This window comes from Rhinolophus sinicus, linkage group LG06 (assembly GCF_036562045.2).
Source record: "Rhinolophus sinicus isolate RSC01 linkage group LG06, ASM3656204v1, whole genome shotgun sequence".
Taxonomy (NCBI): domain Eukaryota; kingdom Metazoa; phylum Chordata; class Mammalia; order Chiroptera; family Rhinolophidae; genus Rhinolophus; species Rhinolophus sinicus.
Genome location: NC_133756.1, coordinates 143,362,802 through 143,382,981, shown reverse-complemented (window position 1 = coordinate 143,382,981; position 20,180 = coordinate 143,362,802). Strand labels below are relative to the sequence as shown.

The 20,180-nt window shown below is 34.3% G+C and overlaps 1 protein-coding gene across 1 annotated transcript in view; it reads left to right on the top strand.

The window, feature by feature from the left end:
- CSTF3 (cleavage stimulation factor subunit 3) overlaps nt 1–20,180 on the top strand; it is a 63,713-nt gene that overhangs the window by 41,747 nt on the left and 1,786 nt on the right. Inside the window, exons 4-19 of the mRNA XM_019738568.2 lie at nt 2,501–2,533; nt 2,915–3,012; nt 4,482–4,548; nt 4,633–4,667; nt 4,753–4,879; nt 6,383–6,460; nt 7,238–7,400; nt 9,239–9,348; nt 9,723–9,839; nt 10,092–10,166; nt 11,657–11,800; nt 12,141–12,243; nt 14,673–14,742; nt 16,264–16,459; nt 18,769–18,922; nt 19,627–19,721. Coding sequence (XP_019594127.1) covers nt 2,501–2,533; nt 2,915–3,012; nt 4,482–4,548; nt 4,633–4,667; nt 4,753–4,879; nt 6,383–6,460; nt 7,238–7,400; nt 9,239–9,348; nt 9,723–9,839; nt 10,092–10,166; nt 11,657–11,800; nt 12,141–12,243; nt 14,673–14,742; nt 16,264–16,459; nt 18,769–18,922; nt 19,627–19,721 — 1,665 coding nt within the window. The remainder of the gene's footprint in view (nt 1–2,500; nt 2,534–2,914; nt 3,013–4,481; nt 4,549–4,632; nt 4,668–4,752; nt 4,880–6,382; nt 6,461–7,237; nt 7,401–9,238; nt 9,349–9,722; nt 9,840–10,091; nt 10,167–11,656; nt 11,801–12,140; nt 12,244–14,672; nt 14,743–16,263; nt 16,460–18,768; nt 18,923–19,626; nt 19,722–20,180) is intronic.

Genomic DNA, 20,180 nt, shown 5'->3' with positions numbered 1-20,180 from the left:
TCTTACGGAAATTTCCCCAAACTACGTGTTACAATCCTAATTAATTTTATATGGGTATAGAATATTCCATGATGTGGATGCACCATAATTTATTAAACCATTTTTCTATTGGTGTACATTTACTTTAACTTTTTGCTGCTGGAAAGTTTACAGTAAATAACTTGGTACAAGCACTTTTATATCCTGGTTTTTATTTCTATGGTGTAGATTCCAGGAGTGGAATTGCTGGGTCAAAAGATAAGTATTTTTTATTTGAATAGCTTTTGCCATTGGCTTTCCATAAAGGCCATAAGAATTCATATTTCTTCCAGCAATGTGTGAAATTCCTTTTACTTATTGCTTCAGTAGTATTAATACCCTTTTACGCTTTTATCATTCTGATTGGTATAAAATTACACTTGTTATTTTGTTTTTCCCATTTCGTAAGTTTGTACGTGTTGCCATGTTACTTTTAACCATTAGCATTTTCTCTTCTGGGAATCACTTATTCATATTCTTTGCCAATTTTCTCAATGAGTAGTTTTGGTTTTCCTGTCCTATTGTAAGAACTGTATATAATCTGTCATTGCATTTGGGAAGCTGGTGACTTGAACTCATCTTACTTCACTCCCACTCTCAACCTATTTGCCTGTACTGAGCCAAGCAGCTGGATGCAGGGAAACCTGAGGTTTTATGGCTGTCTCAAAGAAGACGGCTGCTGGAGAGCCTAGGGCAAGAAGTAAGAAACTGACCCATTCAAATACTTGGAACACCTCAACTGCCTTTCCACCCTAGAAGAATGTGGACATCAGCCAGGCCGAGTCCTCCCTATTCTTGAGCAAAGATTTCTTTCTGGTTTTTTGTCGGAAGACTACCAACAGCCTATTTGCTGTCTACACCTGCTACTCTAGGCCTGCCAACACTGAGCTTCAGTGAATAGACAGGAGGAAAAAAAAAGAGAAGCTGCACAGCTAAGGATCCAGCAACAAGAAAGAATGTACAATTGTCGGGATAGACCCCCAACAAAATAGAGCTGCTGCAGGAGCGACAATAACCTGAACAAAATTATATGAACACAGCAAGACTGAAATTGCAATATTAAAAAAAACTCTGGAGCCAAAACCATTAGTTTTGAACCAACCATGGCAATAGGTCAAATGGAGGAGAATGGTGACATGGAGACTTAAATTAACAGCCTAGAGAATCTAGTGGAAAAATATTTTTAAACCTAGAGCAAAAGTTCAAAGAAAGGGTGAAAATAATAGATTTTGAGGATAGATGTACAATAGGAGTTCTAAAAGGAAAAAAGGGAACAGATGGAAGAGGCAATAATTTTTAAAAAATTGTTAAGTCTAGCTTCAAAGGACATGGTGAGTTCCAGGTAAAAGTTATGTTCATAATAACAAATGCCACTTATAAGTGCTCACTCTGCCAGGCAATGTCCTGATGACTTCACATTAACTAATTGAATCCTTACAACAGCCCTACAAAATAGGTACTATTATCCTCTATGCAGATCAAGAAAAAAAGAGGTTAAGTGGATACTCAGAATGTGAACCCAAGAGGTCTGATTCCAGAGCCTTGACTAAACTGCCCCAAAGAGCAAAGACCTATCTCTATTTAGGGCTATCCTGTGAAAATTTATGAACTCTGAAGATCAAGGGGACAATCCTACAAATTCCAGAGAGAGAGAGCAAGTTTTCAGCAAAACTACTCATCAGAGTTATCTGCAGCATCTGAAGCCAGAAAACTGGACAGATTTATATATACTACTGAGAGAAAAGGACCACAAGCCAAATTATTCACCTATCAGGGTGAAACAAAGATTCGCTGATATATCACAATTGAGCACCTAATCCTACTTACCATCTGATGAAAATATTCAAAAAAGGGAAATGTAATAATTAACTTTTGTCTGCACATACTATTCTTCCTGCCTGGAATAACTCCTCCCTTTCTTTACCAGTATAACACTTCATCCTTAACATCTTATCTTCATTCAAGAAATCTTTTGCAACTCCTTAAGTCTATGTTTTATGCTCCGCCTAAGTGCTCCCATAGCATTCTGTCCGTCCACCATCTTGGCACTTATTTTCTCCATAAAATTGTAAGCTCTATGAGAACTTGGATAGACTATGCGTGTTTTCTTCACTGGTCGCCCCAGTGCCTGGAATACAGTAGTTTGCCTGGGTGACTAGAATTTATGTATAGTCCAAATTAACAATTTTTTTCTGCCCTACTATGCCTTGTATATCTGTATTCATCTTGTTGACTATTCTACAAAATTTTAAATTCACAAAGTTTAAACATAAATGAGTGTTTGAAAATCTATTCATATAGGATCGATTTACATAAGGCTTATTTACAATGCATATATTAATCTTGGGTTCGAACTTCTATTTGCTATTTTTAAAAGGTAGAATTAATAAAGTATAAAGATGAGTTTGCAAGATTAGTCAAAAAATTGAGGTAGTATTTTATTCTAGAAAAAATATTAATGCTATGTTTTTCTATTTCTCAGATTAAAGCTAAAAATTATGACAAGGTTGAAAAGGTGAGTCCTATTAAAATATACTTTGAATTTTATGCTGACACTTAACTTAGGACTTACCCAATATAAGGCAAATATAGTAAAACGTTAATAATTATTGAACCTACGTAGTGATTTATGTAGGAGTTCATTGTACTTATTCAACTGTTTTGTATGCTTGAAAATGGTCATAATAAAAATTTTGGAAAAGAAAGTGATTATATTCTGACCAAAATCATCAGAATGATTTTGATTATCTAAAAATAGGAAGTTGTTATTTGCCATTTATTTGCAAGAGGATAAATTCATGAAAAGAGCTGAATTTGTTTTTTTAGTGTTCCATTTCACCCATGTACATGTGAAATTTAACCTGTGCATTCTGATAATATTTTATTTTATTTATAGCTATTTCAGAGATGCCTTATGAAGGTTTTGCACATTGATTTATGGAAGTGTTATCTTTCATATGTCCGAGAAACCAAGGGCAAACTTCCAAGTTACAAGTAAGTTAAATCAGGATCTTAAAATGCAAGTCATCCCCAGGCACAGTCAATCCCACAGTAACTCACACCTTCTCTGAACTCTGGAAAGAGACTTAAGGATTTAAAAAGTTGGAATTCTCTGAGAAGTCAGTAATCTTGGAAAAAGTACTTCAAAAGAGCCACTGGTGTTAGTCTTATTCTGTAGAATTGAATCATCCAAGCCCCTCTTCTATGATTGAAACACTGAACATTTGCCACACGGAATCACATTGTTGACAGGCTTGTCAAATTTAATAAGAAGCATATTACTCAGCATGGCACTACCCTTGGCAGGTTACGATGCCATGTGCTACTTAAGTATTCCAGGGCACTTTTGACAACTCTATTGTAGTGTAGCTGATCTCCCCGCTATGACTTACACCCACCCATCTATGTTTGCTGAATCTAAATAATAGACCTTCTCAAATACTATTTGTGTATATAACAAGCAGGCTAGTTATTTTTATAACTAGAATTTTTTTCTTTTCCTCATTCTTTATTGTCTTATAGTGAAGAGGAAGTTCTTTCTCTCTGAAATTTACTTCAGAGCTGATATATCTTCAGATGTAACTTAACCTCCTTAAACCAGATATTTCCACATATTACTCTGCTATATATAAGATTAGGCAGTTTAAAGGATATAAAGATAAGTAAAACCTGGGCCTTATTATTGATAAACTAACAAGCAGTAGGTAAAGAAAAGAAAGTACCATATTTTGCCATGTACAATGTGCACTTTTTTGCCCAAATTTTTGAGGGAAAAATAAGGATGCACATTATACATAGGTGGTACTAATTCCATATCTATATAAATGTTTTAAATTCTTTTTATGCTTATGAGTTAAAAGTGTAACTCTAGAAATCAATAATGATTGATTGGAACCAATTATACAAAATGATACTCTGGAACACAATCATTGGTTTTGTTGAACTTATGACAAACTTGCAACTATGAAGAGTTCTTGGCCTTCTATGATGCATAAATATTGTAAATTTGTTACCAGTACATAAAGTTTCTTGTACTTCATATTTGTTCTTATGTTTTGTAATTATTTTTGCATAAAATTTCTTGTACCATATGTTAAAAAATAAATGCTAAAATTCCTTTATAATACAAAACACAAGTACGTAAATGTAAACAAATGAAAATTTGAATTAAAAAATTAAAATGAAAGATTTTTTTCCCTGAAAGTTTGGGCCAAAACTGTGGGTGCACCTTATACAGGGAGCACATTATACATGGCAAAATATGGTATATACATTAATGACATTGACAAGCTAACCACAAAAGGATTACTTTATATTCTTGCAAAGATGTCTTTACAATTTTGTGTATATACACAAAAGGTTTAAATGCTATTCTGATCATATGATCAGACGTTATGATTGTTTTAGTTATAGATACATTTTAATAAATACAATTTAAAAAAAACATCTCACATTTATTTCAGAGAAAAAATGGCTCAAGCATATGACTTTGCACTGGATAAAATTGGAATGGAAATTATGTCTTATCAGGTAGAGTTAAAAAATTTTTAATATATACACTAAAAAAATTTGAAAATATCAAGAAAGATAATAACACTTTATTTTATTTCTTAGATTTGGGTGGATTACATCAATTTCTTAAAAGGCGTGTAAGTATTTTTATAGGTTGTTTTTTCAGTGTACACAGTTGGTTTAGCTATAATATAATTGATGGCATGTCTTATCCAACACCAGGGAAGCTGTTGGATCTTATGCAGAAAATCAGAGAATAACAGCTGTTCGAAGGGTTTATCAACGGGGTTGTGTTAACCCAATGATCAACATTGAACAACTCTGGAGAGACTATAACAAGTATGAAGAGGTAAATTGGACCAGAATGATTATTATAACAAAGCCATTTTTACTTTTATGCGTTGTAGATTTGTGGATTTTAGCCTTTCTTGCATCAGGTAACTAGGTAGCTGGATATCAGTGCTACACATGTATGTTTTTAAATTGATTGCAATAAAAGAACCATTCCTAATGTTTTTGCAAGGTTTTGAGCATCTTATATTGCTATTGGTTATTTTTCAGAGAATACTCTGGGAGAATTATAATTCTTACAAAACCATTTTTATTCAATGCTAAACCATACCCACACAATCATACACACACACTGCCATTGATCTCTTATGAAATGATAGCTTTTTAGAATTGCTTTTCAGTAGTAATAATCAGTTGCAATGCATCTCTATTACCTAGTTACAGTGATAAGATTATTGGCTTGCATTTGTGAGATATGGAGTTGCAATCCAAGATTTTTGTCTCATTGGTATGTGCTTTAACCAAGTGAGCTAATAAGTATATATACATGCTACATAAGGTCTACCATTAAAAGAAAGTTCCTCAGATGTACTGTGATTTGGAAGAACTAAGTAGAATATTGAAACCGTTCCCTTATAGACATGAGCAGTGGTTATCAAAACTTTTGGTCCTCAGATTTTAAAAATTATTGAAAACCACAAAGAACTTTGAATTTTAATAAGGGTTTTATGTATCAAATTTAGCATGTTGGAGTTAAAACTGAGAAATTCTAAGATTTTTAAAAATTAATTTGAATTTTACAATAGTAAATGCCTTATATTTTAACATAAATAGCATTAAAACAAACTATTTGCCAAAACAAGAAAAAATTTAGTGAGAAGTGTGGCATTGTTTTGTATTTTTGCAAATTTCTTTAGTATCTAGGTTAATAGAGGACAGCTAGATTTTCATATCTGCTTCTAAATTCCATCTGCTATGATGCTGAACATCATGTAGCTTCTGAAAAATTCCAAGTATATTTGTAAGTCAGGCAAATAATGTCTTAGTGCTATATGAAAATTGTTTTGATCTCATGGACCATCCCCTCAGCCCCAAAAGGGTCTTGGGGATCAGGAATCCTTGAACTACTCTTTGAGAACTGCTAGACACGAGTGATAATGTTTGTCTCCTTGCTAATGCTAATTTTTCAAGTTATGCAGACCTAGTTTAAAAAGGGCTTTTAGAGCTAAGTCATGGCTATTCACCCAGATGAATCTGAACATTATTATTTATTAGTATAATTTTATATGAAATAATTGATCCTTTCCAAATCATTCCCTATCTTTAGAAATTTCTGATCTATGGAAATACACTGCCAGTTCGTAACAGACATAAGCATATCTTCCTTGATCTCTGAAACATAAAATGTGATTGAACCTTTGTTTTACTAACCAAAACAATCTTTTAAAGTAAAGAATTTAAATTTAAAGTAACTTAGTAGATGAATAAATTAACTGTATTGTACTAATAAAAAATATACTTAATTTAAAGATAATATACCTTTTCCTTTGTTTTTTATTAGGGTATCAATATTCATTTAGCTAAAAAAATGATCGAAGATCGGAGTAGAGATTACATGAATGCTAGGCGTGTAGCAAAGGTATGAAATTCTATCAGGCCACTTATTTTAATGATTGTTATGAGTATGATGTTTGCAGAAGAGCTTTCCCTGGTATTACTCAATATTTTCAATTATTAGTAATCTTAACTAATGACAGTTGCATTGTATGAGAAGATGATACTGTTGAAGTGAAATACCTCTTTACAGACATGTTAAAGGACAAAATAAATCAAGTTTGGAAGAAATCATTTTTTTTTTAAATATAAAAATAGGTCATAGGGACAAGGTTCTAACTAGAATTATGAAGTAGTTCTTATTTTCCCTCCTATTTGCTCATACATATGTGAATGCTGTACTACTCTGTGGTCTAATAACAGAGTTCTCAAAAACAGATTTTTCTCTTGCGTGCATACCTCTTTATTCATTGACACTGTGAGAAGTTAGGAAAATAGCCTGGTAATACAAACTATTGAAATTTTATAAGACCAGATGGTTTCTCCAAAGATGGCAGTAATGATGCCACCGGCTCATCTGTCTTGTTGATATGTCAACTCCTCTGTCCTAGAGAGTGACCTCCTAGATCACCGATAGAGAGGGCCTAGGGGTACTCTAGTCACGCAGTCCTGATAACCTGTTCTTGAGTAGGTAATTGTCTGTTATCTTTCTCCCTGCTCTTAAAATGGTTTTTAGATTATATTAACAAAGTGGTATTTGGAAGCAATAGGCATTTGAACAAAGTATTCCAAACTGATCAACTCCGTCCTGTATATCTGAGTTGTTCCTATGCTCACTACAGAATTCTAAATGCTTGTCTAGGAATATGAGACAGTGATGAAAGGTTTGGACCGCAATGCACCCTCAGTGCCTCCTCAGAATACTCCGCAAGAAGCTCAGCAGGTGGACATGTGGAAGAAATACATACAGTGGGAAAAGAGCAACCCTCTTCGTACAGAAGATCAGACTCTTATAACAAAAAGAGGTAATAAGATTAACCCTCCTGGAACTCCAGTTACATGTATGTTAGGCCACTTGATATTATCCCATAGGTTACCAAGATTGTTCTTTACCCCGTCTTTTTCTCTCCTATGTTCTTCAGATTCAGTAATTTCTATAACTCTGTCTCCAGGTTCACTGACCTTTGTTTTATCATATCCAATCCAATGTTAAGCCCATCTAATGAATTCTTCATTTTAGATATTTTACTTTTCAGTTCTATAAATTTCCATTCTAGAAATTTTTGTATTTTTCACAGTTCCTTTTTTATAGTTTCCTTTCTCTGTTGCAATTCCATGTCGATTACCATCTTTTTCTTTATATACTTGAACATATTTATAACAGTAGTTATAAAATTGTCGTCTGCTAATTCCAACATCTGAGCCATCGTGGGGTTGGTTTCTTTTTTTCTTGACTATGAGTAACATTTTCCTGTTTTGTCACAATATAAACATTAACATTTTTCCTGTACAGATGTACAGGTGATGCAATGTAAAGACTGGATTTTGTTATCGTCCTCTGAAGAATGTTGAGTTTTATTTTAGCAGGGAGTTAAATTACTGGCAGATCACCTAGACCTTTTGATGGCTTGGTTTTACACTGCTAAGTTGTTTTAGTTTTGCCCTTAATCTTAGGGTAAATCTCTTAATCCTGGGACATGGTCTTTACTCCTAAAACAAAATGGGAAGGACAAGGTGTTTACCCACACCCTCTAACTTGATGGGACTCAAATTCCAAACTTGGTCTCCATTATAGTGGGCAGCTGGTGAGATACCTATTCAGCTCTTTCAGACTTCCAGCTTTGCTTTCTGCTTGGGTTCTTCGTATTCTTTCCTATCTATGTATATTCTGGGGGTCAGCTAATGATTTTCAGGCTCCACTTTCTGTGGCTCTCTCTTTTAGGGGATTTCCCCCCTTAATTTCCAGCTGCTCTCATAGCCCAGAAATCTATATTACTTATCTCAAGCCAGTAAGACTTCAGCATTTGATTTGAGTACTAGTTATCCCAGAACTGTATGCCCTTGAGGGTAAAATCCATGTTAAATATTGATCTCACCCAATGTGGTTCTGATTTTTTAAGGTTCTGTCTTCTCTGATTTCTGTTTCTTTTGGTCATTCTCCAGTGCCTTTTTTTTTTAGCTTATGAATATTATTTTCAGGAGAGTTAATCCTATACAAACTACTCCGCCACTGCCAGAACTAGAATTTAGACCTTTCAAAAATCCCTCAGTCTTGCCTTTCTCTCTCACCTGTTGGCCTTTGCAAATAATGGGGTTTTGTTTTGTTTTGTTTTGTTTTTTGCCTACACCATTTTTGTATCTACTCTTGTTCTTCTTGCACTCCATTTACTCTCTCATCTGACCAGCTTCTATCCCTTCTTCAGGTTTCGCTTTAGATGTCAGTTCCTTAGTGAAGCCTTTCTTGAGTCCCTAAACTATGTTAAGTCCTGCTGCTGTAAGTTTCAAGAGTACGCTGTACTTTCCTCATCACAATACTTATTACTTTTTATAATTGCTCTCTTAATGTTGCTCTTTTCAATGTACTACAGACTTCTTGAGTATAGGAAGTCTTATTCACTGGCGTATTCACAGTGTCTTTCACATTCCTCGCATATTGTTGCTCAATAAATATGAAGTTAATAAATGATGTATGGATGGGGCTTGGGTGGATGATGGTGCCAGAAATCACTAAAGCTTTTTATTTCTAATTGTCATTCATTATTGAGTGCCCTGTCTTAGCCTAATAATTTGGTTGGGATGCTTGTATTGATAGTTTCATAAATAACGTTTATTTTAATTGAATGTTGTGACTGTCTTCCCTTAGTTATGTTTGCTTATGAACAGTGCCTACTTGTGCTGGGCCATCACCCTGATATTTGGTATGAAGCTGCCCAGTATCTGGAGCAGTCAAGTAAACTGCTCGCAGAGAAGGGGGTGAGTATTCCCTTTGGTACCTTTTGATCTTTCCATGGTTATAGTAAATGTGCTAAAAACATTACACTGACGTTTGGTAGTAAGGAGTAAATGTTGAAAACTTTATATCAATGAGTCTTAGCGAAACTCTTTATGATTAGACTTCTTTAGTCAGAATTAAAGTATAATGGCAGTTTTTTAATGCATTAAAGTGATGAATCATTTAGAGTACTTTGTGATTCTTCTGTTAAAATAATAGAAGAAGTCTTTGGAATATTTTTAGAATCCAGAAATGCATATGTGTCCATGTGTGTATATATAATGAGTGTGTATTTTATTCTGTTTCAGCTCTATTAAAATCATTGAGAGTGAGCTTTACTTTTTTTTTCTCCTAGGATATGAATAATGCCAAATTATTTAGTGATGAAGCTGCTAATATATATGAAAGAGCCATAAGCACTTTATTAAAGAAGAATATGCTTCTTTATTTTGCATATGCAGATTATGAAGAGGTGAGTAAAAGTATTTAGAACTTTCTTATAATTGGATTTTTTTACTGCAAGACTGACTTTTCTTTCTGGCTGCCTCTTTGCCAAGCATGTTGCTTTCGGTAGACTTGAACACTTATTAGCCCTCAGCTCGGTCATTATATATTTATGCTCAGAACAGGTGCCATTGGGGGATGTAGACACTGGATTCCTCAGAGCTCAAATCCTGTTTGTTTAGAGTATATATTTATATCCACTTCTTCTCTACCACCTTAGAGTCGCATGAAGTATGAGAAAGTTCACAGTATATATAACAGACTCCTGGCAATTGAGGATATTGACCCCACCTTGGTGAGTAACTTTACAGATCTCTTTTCCACCTTTGCAATCTGCTTTAACAAAAACAAAAAGAATTATTTTGTACAGTAAAATTATGTTTTTATTGTATAGTTCTATGAATCTTGACCAGTAACACTGAGTCATGGGACCACCATCAATTAAGATAGAAAACACTTCGATGACTCTCCAAAATTCTCTCATGTGACCCCTTTGTAGTGAACCCTTCCTCTCTCACAGCCCCTGGCAATTACTGATCTGCTCTCTGCTAGATCGTTTTTTGTTTTTTTTTAACGCAGCTGTATGTAACAGCTACAGTGGGGCTTTCTGTATCTAACACTTTTCTGTGATCATGGTGTGAAGTTATTTATGCCACATAATTGTTGCTTAATAGATATTTATTTTTAAATAAATGGAGGCAGGAGAAACCAACATCTTGTGGAGAGATTGAATAGGAACTCACTTTCTCCTGAATTCTGCTCTGTAATAGTGCTTTTCAAAGCCCTGAGTTTCTGTAGAACTGCAGTGGCGCTCTTTCAGTGGGAGGGGAAGGGGATAGGCCCATGCATGGGGCGCTAGACCCTCTCCCTCAGTCAGCTCCAGCTGTACTGCCTTTTTGCTTGTTTATATTGGCATTCCACTGCTCTAATTGCTGGCATTTATTAATCATTCTTAACTTCATTTAGCAAACCACTCTGTGCTATGCACTATGCTATATTCCAACAGTATAATGACATATTAGATAAAGTTCCTTTCCTCAAGGAACTCAGTTCATTCACTTATCCATCCATTGGTCAAAATTGGGCAACATAGTTTGACATCATCAAAATTGTGCAAATCAGGACCCTGCTCATAATCACCCTAGTTCTCATCCAGAGATGTTTGTTCATTGAACAAGTACTGCATACTCTTCATGTGTTGGGCACTCCATAGGTGCTGAATATAAAATGGCTCATAAATAGTTATCAATAAGTTACATTGTATGGTCTCTGAAAATAGAGTAGTGGACTTTTAAAGCAATGAACCAAGAAAATGTGAAGTTAAACATATATTGCTAAACATGTTTGTATTAGATCAAAACTTGAGTTTTCTAGGTATTGGATAATGAATATTAATGGAGTGTTTTCCCACAGTTGCACTCTTATTCCCTCCTTAAAATTTAATTTGCATGATCTGGAATTAAATAGGGTTGATGATTGCACAACCTTGTCAATATACTAAAAAACCTTTTAATTAAGTGTATGCTTTAAAGGGTGAATTTTGTGGTAGGTGAATTATATCAGTTCTTTTAAATTAATTTACATACATCTTTAATACCGGAACAGATTTGCTTGTGGATTTAAATAGTGCAATATCTATATTACTTATGATTTCTTGGGTAGTCAAGATTGCTTTCTTATACAGAAAACATTACTATAGGAATAAGGTGAGCCTGTACTGGATGCTACAGAGATTGAATTCTGCTAATTTACAGAAAACAAATACTTTTTTTTTTTTTTGCATAGGTATATATCCAGTATATGAAATTTGCAAGAAGAGCAGAAGGTATCAAATCTGGAAGAATGATATTTAAAAAAGCAAGAGAAGATACCAGAACCCGCCACCATGTCTATGTTACTGCAGCACTCATGGAGTATTACTGTAGTAAGGTAGGTACTGAAATATAACTTACAATAATTTTCTTCATCTGAGATATATTGATTAAAAGAAAGATAGTTCTAGTTTCTATCACTAAGCTTTAATTGCTCATATCATAAGGGAAGTCTAAGTGTATCTATACAGTTACATGGAGCATGATCCAAATACCCACTGCCTGCTAATTTATGCTTTATTAAACTCCATATTTCTGAATGGTTTTCAGCTCAGCAATTTTTACGTAACATGATTTTAATTTTTAATGTAACTTTGTCATATTTAGGTGTTAGTTTTAATATTCTTTTGAGTATCTTTTTGACATTTCATGGAAATCAGTACTTTCTCTACTTCTAGGACAAATCTGTTGCCTTTAAGATTTTTGAGCTGGGGCTAAAGAAATATGGAGACATTCCAGAATATGTTCTGGCCTATATTGACTATCTTTCTCACCTCAATGGTAAGTAGATTGTAGATCTATGATGGTTACTTAATATGAAGCCATCAATATCATTCTCTGAAATTATGTTGCTGGGTTTTTTCCTTCTTGAATTATGTCATCACACCAGAACCAGGCACTTGATGGGCACTCAAGAAATATTTGTGGCCTATCAACCATGAATTTATATTTATTGAGTAATGGTAGATGCCTTTTGACTCTGCAGAATGGATGCATCTTTAATGCATCATCAGTGAAGTCCCGTCAGCAGTAGGATAAAGCTGCAAATTTAGAGTTGGGAGACACAGAGTTGTTTATGCTCATCTATGGTGACTCTGGGCAAATCATGTCTCGTTTCCAGCCTGAAGTTAGGGGTTGGGGGTGATAGGACAAACAAACAAACAAGCAAACAAACAAAACCTCTAACCACCAAAACTCAAAGATGCCCAAGGAGTAAAGTAAAATGTTTTGAGGCTACTTGGGAAGAGATTTCAAAACCAAAGATTATGTTTATTAGCATCTTTATTTTTATGTCCCTATTCTGTTATAATAATAATGGCCATCTTTTGTTGAGTTTCTGCCTTATACCAGGCACTGAGCTAAGGGATGGTATACATGTATATATCTCATTTAGTCTAGTTACCTATAGTCCAGGAGATGTAATTTCTTGATTAAAAATGACCTCTTATAAAAATGGTTTAAGAAAGAAATATACAATTATGTGCCATGTAAATGATTATAGAATTAGATATTACAGGTATAGATCAATGATTTTAATGATATTTCAGAAAAATATAGCAATTCCATATACCTAAATAGTAGAAAAGAATAAAATTTAAATATGGTTTTGTATTTCAGCTTAGTGATTCTACACTCTGGAAAAGGACTTAACTCCAAAAAGTGAGACTGGAGCATTTAATTTAAAAAAAAATTTTCTTGTGTGAAATTAATGTTCCTCACCAATTTTAAACTATTTTGCTTGATTTTTTAGAATAGTTAGTATGTATATTTGCTATTCTAAAAATGAGGATGATATCTGATGTTGGCATTATTGTCTTCCAAATCAGTGTCTTAGATCAGTCGATCCATCATTTATTCAGTACCTTCTGGTTACTAGGGTCTGGGAATACAACGGTGAAAAGAACTCCACTCTTCCCTTCAGAGCATTTTCATGGGGGAATCAGATGTGTAAACATAATTACATCATCATTTGGTATTTAATTGCAGCATGAGTTCTGTGTATAAACTTGAAATATGAGTTAGGTGTATAAACTTGTTTCAGGTTTCTCATCTGCAGAATGGCCATAGTAAGAGTATCTCTCATAGGATTATAGAGAGAATTATGTAAATTTTTGCATGTGTTTGACATATATGGAATGTGGTAGGCATACTGTAAATATTAACTACCTATGATGATGGTGGCAATCATGAAAAAACAATGCTAAATACTATAATAGAGCCCTAAATGAAGTACTTTGGAAGCACAGAGAGGAGAACGTAATTTAAGTTCTAGAGTGGTGCTGCGCAATTATGGTACCAGTCGACTAGTGAATATTGAGCGCCTGAAATGTCGCTAGGCCAAAATGAAATGTGGTACAAGTGTGGAATATATACTAGATCTCAGAGTTAGTATGAAAAAAGAATGTAAAAATATCTTTAATAGTTTTTTATATTGATTATTTGTTGAAATAATAAGGACTTAGATCTTTGGGTGAAATAAAATATATTGATGTTAATTTCATCTGTTTTTTACTCTTTTAAATGTGGTTAGCAGAAAACTTAAATTACATATGTGGCCTATATTATATTCCTGTTGGACGGCACTGTTCTAGAGGGTGTCATAGAGAAGGGGACATGAGATAAGTCTTGAAGGATGAGCATTAGTTAATTTTTTAATTTTTTAATTTTTTTTTGACTCTTAAGTTTTAATTCACCTCTCATGAGCATTCTTAATTCATTTTCCATTTGCATATTTACCTACCAATCTGGATATTATCGTACCTTACAGGAATTTAAAGTTAAATAGTCAGTAATCCTGGTGCTGCAAAATAATAAACTCAACTATATCTAAATTTGAGCTAGCCATCCTTCATATTCAATGTATTTTAAAACTATCAATAATCTGACACTTATAATGGTAGCAGATATGTAATTTTCATTAGTTTTAAAAGGCAAATGGGATGTCTGTTTCAGATACCACACTGTTCTAAATTGCTTAATATTTCAACTAAGGAGGGATAAACTGACTTCTAGTTATAGACCTGACTTCTAGTTATAGCTCACTTAATTTTTTTGATCTTCAGGTTTCCTCATCTATAAAAATTGGGTGTGATAATAGTTACCTTTCTGCATAGGATTTTTGTGAGGATTAAATGAAATAATTCATGTGCAAATACACGAATTGTAAAACTGAATTTTTTTAATATTTAAAAACTCTTCTATTACCCTAGAGGACAATAATACCCGAGTTTTGTTTGAACGAGTTTTAACATCTGGAAGCCTTCCTCCTGAGAAGTCAGGGTAAGCCATTGTGAAAATTTGTCAGTCAGGTTCTAATGGCGGCTTTAATACTTAAATTGTGATCTATGGGATGAACATTTCTTGTTGAATATAAGTTTTAGGAGAAGTTTCCCTTCTGTTTCAAAGCTTAACTTACAGATGCCTGACTGCAATATTTTTAGACCTGTTTAAGATCATTCTTTTTCAGTTTTTGCATACTGTTTAGCATTGTTTTGAGAGATGCCTTAGCAATTTATTATTGCCTATTTTAATATATCTTTCTAGTTTGCTGTATTCCTAGAAATTGATATGAACAAACTAGAGAAGTGTTCTGAGATGTTTAACTCCCTAACTCAAGAGCATAGTTTTACATATTGAAAGTTTGACACATTATGTCCCTGATTTATGGATTGGACTGTCAGTTTTACCAAACAGGAACAACATGGAATAGTGATACACTGAAAATAGTAAGGCTCTGGAGTCTTGGGCTCAAATTCCCAGCTTAGCCAGCTACGCCTTGGGCAGATCTCATAATATTACCAGTTCTTACTTTCTCCTCAAATAACAATATAGTATTTATCAATATAGGATTTTTGTGATAATCCTGTACCTGGTATATAATACTGTGTTTCCCTGAAAATAAGACCTAGCAAGACCATTAGCTCTAATGCGTCTTTTTTTAGAGCAAAAATTAATATAGGACCTGGTCTTATTTTAATATAAGACCACATATAATATAATACCGGGTCTTATATAATATAGTATAAGACTGGGTATAATATAATATAATACTGGATCTTATATTAATTTTTGCTCCAAAAGATGCATTAGAGCTGATGGTCCAGCTAGGTCTTATTTTCAAGAAAACATGGTAGGTACTCAGTATATTTCTTTAGTACAAAGGTGCTTAATGACACTTAAGTAGAGTTGCAGTTAATTTTGGCTGTTAGAATAGTGGTGAGGTACAAATTTATCCCCAATGATCCATATCAATGGGAAAAAATAGAGTCCTTTTAAATTTTTATTCATACATGGAATGAAGAATGTATTCTACCTTATAATGCATACCACTCAACAACATGGTGAAGCCACATTATTCAGGAGAAATTGGAAATCTGTCCCAGTTCCTTTTTTAGCTCTTCAACCTAGAGTTTACCCTCTCTATGGTAAATATCTCTCTTATTGACCACAAAGGATATGAAGTTATGCTAAATAAAACAAAACAAAACACACACACACATACACACACAGGGTTTAAGTACAGAAGTATTTAGGGTGAAATGTTATGAAATGTTACATTCAAATACTTGAGCAAAAACAAGGAAAATATGGTAACATATTAACAATGATTAAATCTACATAATGATATATAGATATTTGTTACACTATTCTATTTTTCTATAATTTGGAGAGCCTTATAATAAAAAAGATACTTTTATAATTCAAAAAAGTGGAGAGGGGGAATTTAAGTCTTTTTTGTAAATGAACTTCCAGCTCCAACCCCAGAATAATTAAGTATTGATTATATTTATTTTCTTACAGAGAAATCTGGGCCCGATTTCTAGCTTTTGAAAGTAATATTGGTGATCTAGCTAGTATACTCAAAGTGGAGAAAAGACGGTTTACAGCATTCAAAGAAGAGTATGAAGGCAAAGAAACAGCTTTACTGGTAGATAGATACAAGTTCATGGATTTATATCCTTGTTCTGCAAGTGAACTAAAAGCACTTGGTTATAAGGTATGTACTTAGGATCAAGATGTGTGTCCTTACTTTTCCCATGTTTTAGAATAGTTTGTGGATAAACTTCACTCTAAAGAAAATTCTGAAGTAGAAATTAATCTAGTTTTAGAATAGATTTGCATAAAACAAAAAAAATTCAGGGATTTTCTTTGGGTTTATGAAACATTGAGTATCAAAAGTACTGAACAAAATGAGAATTAAAATGAGATTTAACAAATACTTTCATTCTTTCCTGGAAATTGTTAATGCTTTATGTCTAATGAGCAGATAAATGGAAGTGTTGGGGAGGGAAGAAAAACAAAGGAAAATCTGAATGTCATCTTAGGTATTACATTTTTTTTCTAGTAGTTCTTAAAACTGATGAATATATTTTGATAGGTGATCTTAGACTGAATGTAGTTCCTGTTACATATTTATAGATATAATGGAGGAATATTATAGCTTGTTAAATCCATAAATTTCCTTGAGTGATCTGTATCTTTAAAACAGCGCTCCTTTAGTGGGGCCCTTGAGGAAATTAGCTTATCTAGGAATGGAACTCCTCTGTGTAGACCACTAAGTCATAAGAAAACCATACTGGTTACCTGTACCTGTCAGACCACGAGGAAAGATGAATATTTACACAGCCCCAAAAATAGCCCTTGCTGAGAAAACCATTTTTCTGTCATTTCTTGATTTTTATGTGTCATGTGAACAAAGACCAAGATGGAAACCCAAAGGGAAGCTGTATCCACGAGTCCTAGATTGGTCCCTATAATCCAACCAGCATTAGGATGTTCCTGACCATCATCCTCCATTTCCTCACTGTCCTCTTTTGGCCCATGTCTCATTGGTCTGGTGTCCAAACAGATTAAAATGTTTGAGAAAAATGACCCATAATTAAACTTCGTACCTTTTTATTAGTGGAAGGTCCAGTCTGTGCCAGTCCAATTCCTACTCTGAACTCAGGGTTTCCTGCTCAGGGCTGAGCAGGTTCTGCTTCTAGTTGAACTATTGCTCAATGAAAAGCCAAAGACATTTTAGACTGTGTGGATTTGTTAGGAAACGCTATCTCAACTTTGCCAAGTTGAAAAGGAAAATTAAGGAAATTAATGAAAATTTTAAAGAGCTTATTGTTTCTAAGTAGAACTTCTTAAATATGAATTTTCCATTTTATAATTCTATTTCTACTCTTTTTGTTTATTTGGGAAGGATTAATGTGCTTCTGTGTGTGTAACATGTTACATGAGAGAGGGAAAGTGAGAAAAAGGTGATTCCCAGTGGGCCTACTCATTTAGATTTGCCAGCAACTGCACATGAGCAAATTTTGAGAAAGTGAAATGGTCTTATATCTTTTTTTTTTTTTAAGAATATTTATAAGAGCTTATATGAGCCAAACTGATGACAATTGCTGGGAAGCAAGATCTCAAATGCACCCTCTTGTATCCCTTGATGGTGGCAAAAATGGGCCTTTTGCATTCTAGACAGGCAGATTGATTGACACAGGTTGGCCTGTAGCAGAGGAACTTCTCGGGGGTAGGGTCTCTGCTAATAGGTGGCCGTTTCACTCCCTGAGACTTATTCTCAGCGCTGGCAGAGCATCCTGATGGGGCATTGCTAGTACAGTATACTAGACAGTGGATGGGCCTGTGCTCCAGTCCTCTGCTTCTTGGCTGTATGACCTCGGAATATTAGACACTCTTTGAGCTTCAGTCCCTTGTCTAAAATGGAGATGTTACTATTGGCCTCATCAAAGGGAATAAATGGCTAAAATTATCTGACAAATAGTGAGTGCTTGATAAGTGTTCTTTCTCCCTGTAATAGTATGTTGGGAATAATTTTTTATTTCATTAGCAAAATCTTACTAGCTAGTATATAAGCAATGATAAACTTGATTTTAGCATTCATGAAGCAGGACCTCACTTAATCCAGTTACTTCATTTAAAGAAACAACATATTTCTTTAGTGGAAGGGAGGAATCAGAAAAATATCTGAAATTGCAGATTTTCTTCCAAATTACCCCAGTCTTATGTATTTACCCATAAAAACTTGTAGCTATCTGACAAATGTCCTACCTGGCAACACGGTGTCTAAATTATTTTTAACTGGGGTTGGGTAAGGTTACAAAACACCAAATCTTCAGTCTTTTAGCTTTACTTTGTTGAGTGTTTAACAGTCTTTACCATCACCAAGTTCTTGCTTATCCCTCTTCCTTCTCTATGATTTTAACCCAATTACTCAGTGTATCCTCAAGATTGTAGAATTGCACAATTATACTCTACAAGTCCCTTTTTCAGGTTTAGGATTCTTCTGTTCTGCATTTTCAGGATGTCTCCCGTGCTAAGCTAGCAGCTATAATTCCAGACCCAGTTGTAGCTCCTTCTATAGTGCCTGTTCTGAAAGATGAAGTGGATAGAAAACCAGAATACCCTAAACCAGATACTCAGCAGATGATTCCATTTCAGCCACGACATTTAGCACGTAAGCCATGACTTTAGATCCAGTACTGAGACCTCAGTTTGTTTATTGATTTAAATCCAGAGGTGTGGGGGGCAAAGCAATGTGACCTTACCATTGTAGGTTATTAGACCAGGGTCACTGTAACAAGTGACTTGACTATAATTTTTGAACTACGTTAAGAATGTCTAAAAAGAAAAAGCTCAATGATCCAGATTCCAGTAACCCATTTGGGCAGTGATACTTAGTTTTCAGAAATGCTGCTGCACACAGATTACCTGTACAGCTGGAAACTTACTTCCCTGATGTTATTTGGTATTATTTATACTTACCTATGGGTAGTAATCCCTCGAGATCTTATTTGAACCAGGCCCTTTTGATTAAATATGTTGTTGAATAACTGACTTTAAACAGGATTGCAAACAAATGACTTGTGAGGCTTAGAAATGGTCTTTGATGAAAATGGACTTTAGTTCAGCCCTTGGGTTGTCTATGCAAAGTCACTTGTTTACTCTTCTGCCTCCCAGTGGCCATGGAGTTGAGACTGCTCTCACTGTCTCACCCACTTGAGTTTGGTCAAACATTTAAAGCACTGAAAGCAATTTAAAATGTCCAGAACAAAGCAACATAGACATAGAACATCTTTATATACAAATTACTTATTTTAGCTCTTAAATGTGTAGAAATTCTTCCATTCCATCTGATCCCTACTTTTCTTTCTCTTATAGCCCCAGGCTTACACCCTGTCCCTGGTGGAGTATTCCCAGTACCTCCTGCAGCTGTTGTTTTAATGAAACTTCTCCCTCCTCCTATCTGTTTTCAGGTTTGTTGACTATTTTCATGATAGATATTTGCTCTATGGGTTACAGTAACTGTGCTTCATATCTTGTACCATGGGAAATATAAAGTAGTGCCATTTTTAACTTGTCAGATTATTGGGGATTAAAATTTATTTGTGTCAATGTCACTAATCAGAGAAATATAAATTAAAACCACAATAAGATATCACCTCACACCTGTCAGAATGGCCATCATCAATAAATCAACAAACAACAAACGTTGGTGAAGATGTGGAGAAAAGGGAGAACTCGTGCACTGTTGGTGGGATTGTAAATTGGTGCAGCCACTATGGAAAATGGTTTGGAGGTTCCTCAAAAAATTAAAAATAAAACTACCATATGGCCCAGCAATCCCACTTCTGAGTATTTATCCAAATAAATCCAAAGCACTAATTCGAAAAGACATATACACCCTTGTGTTCACTGCAGCATTATTTACAACA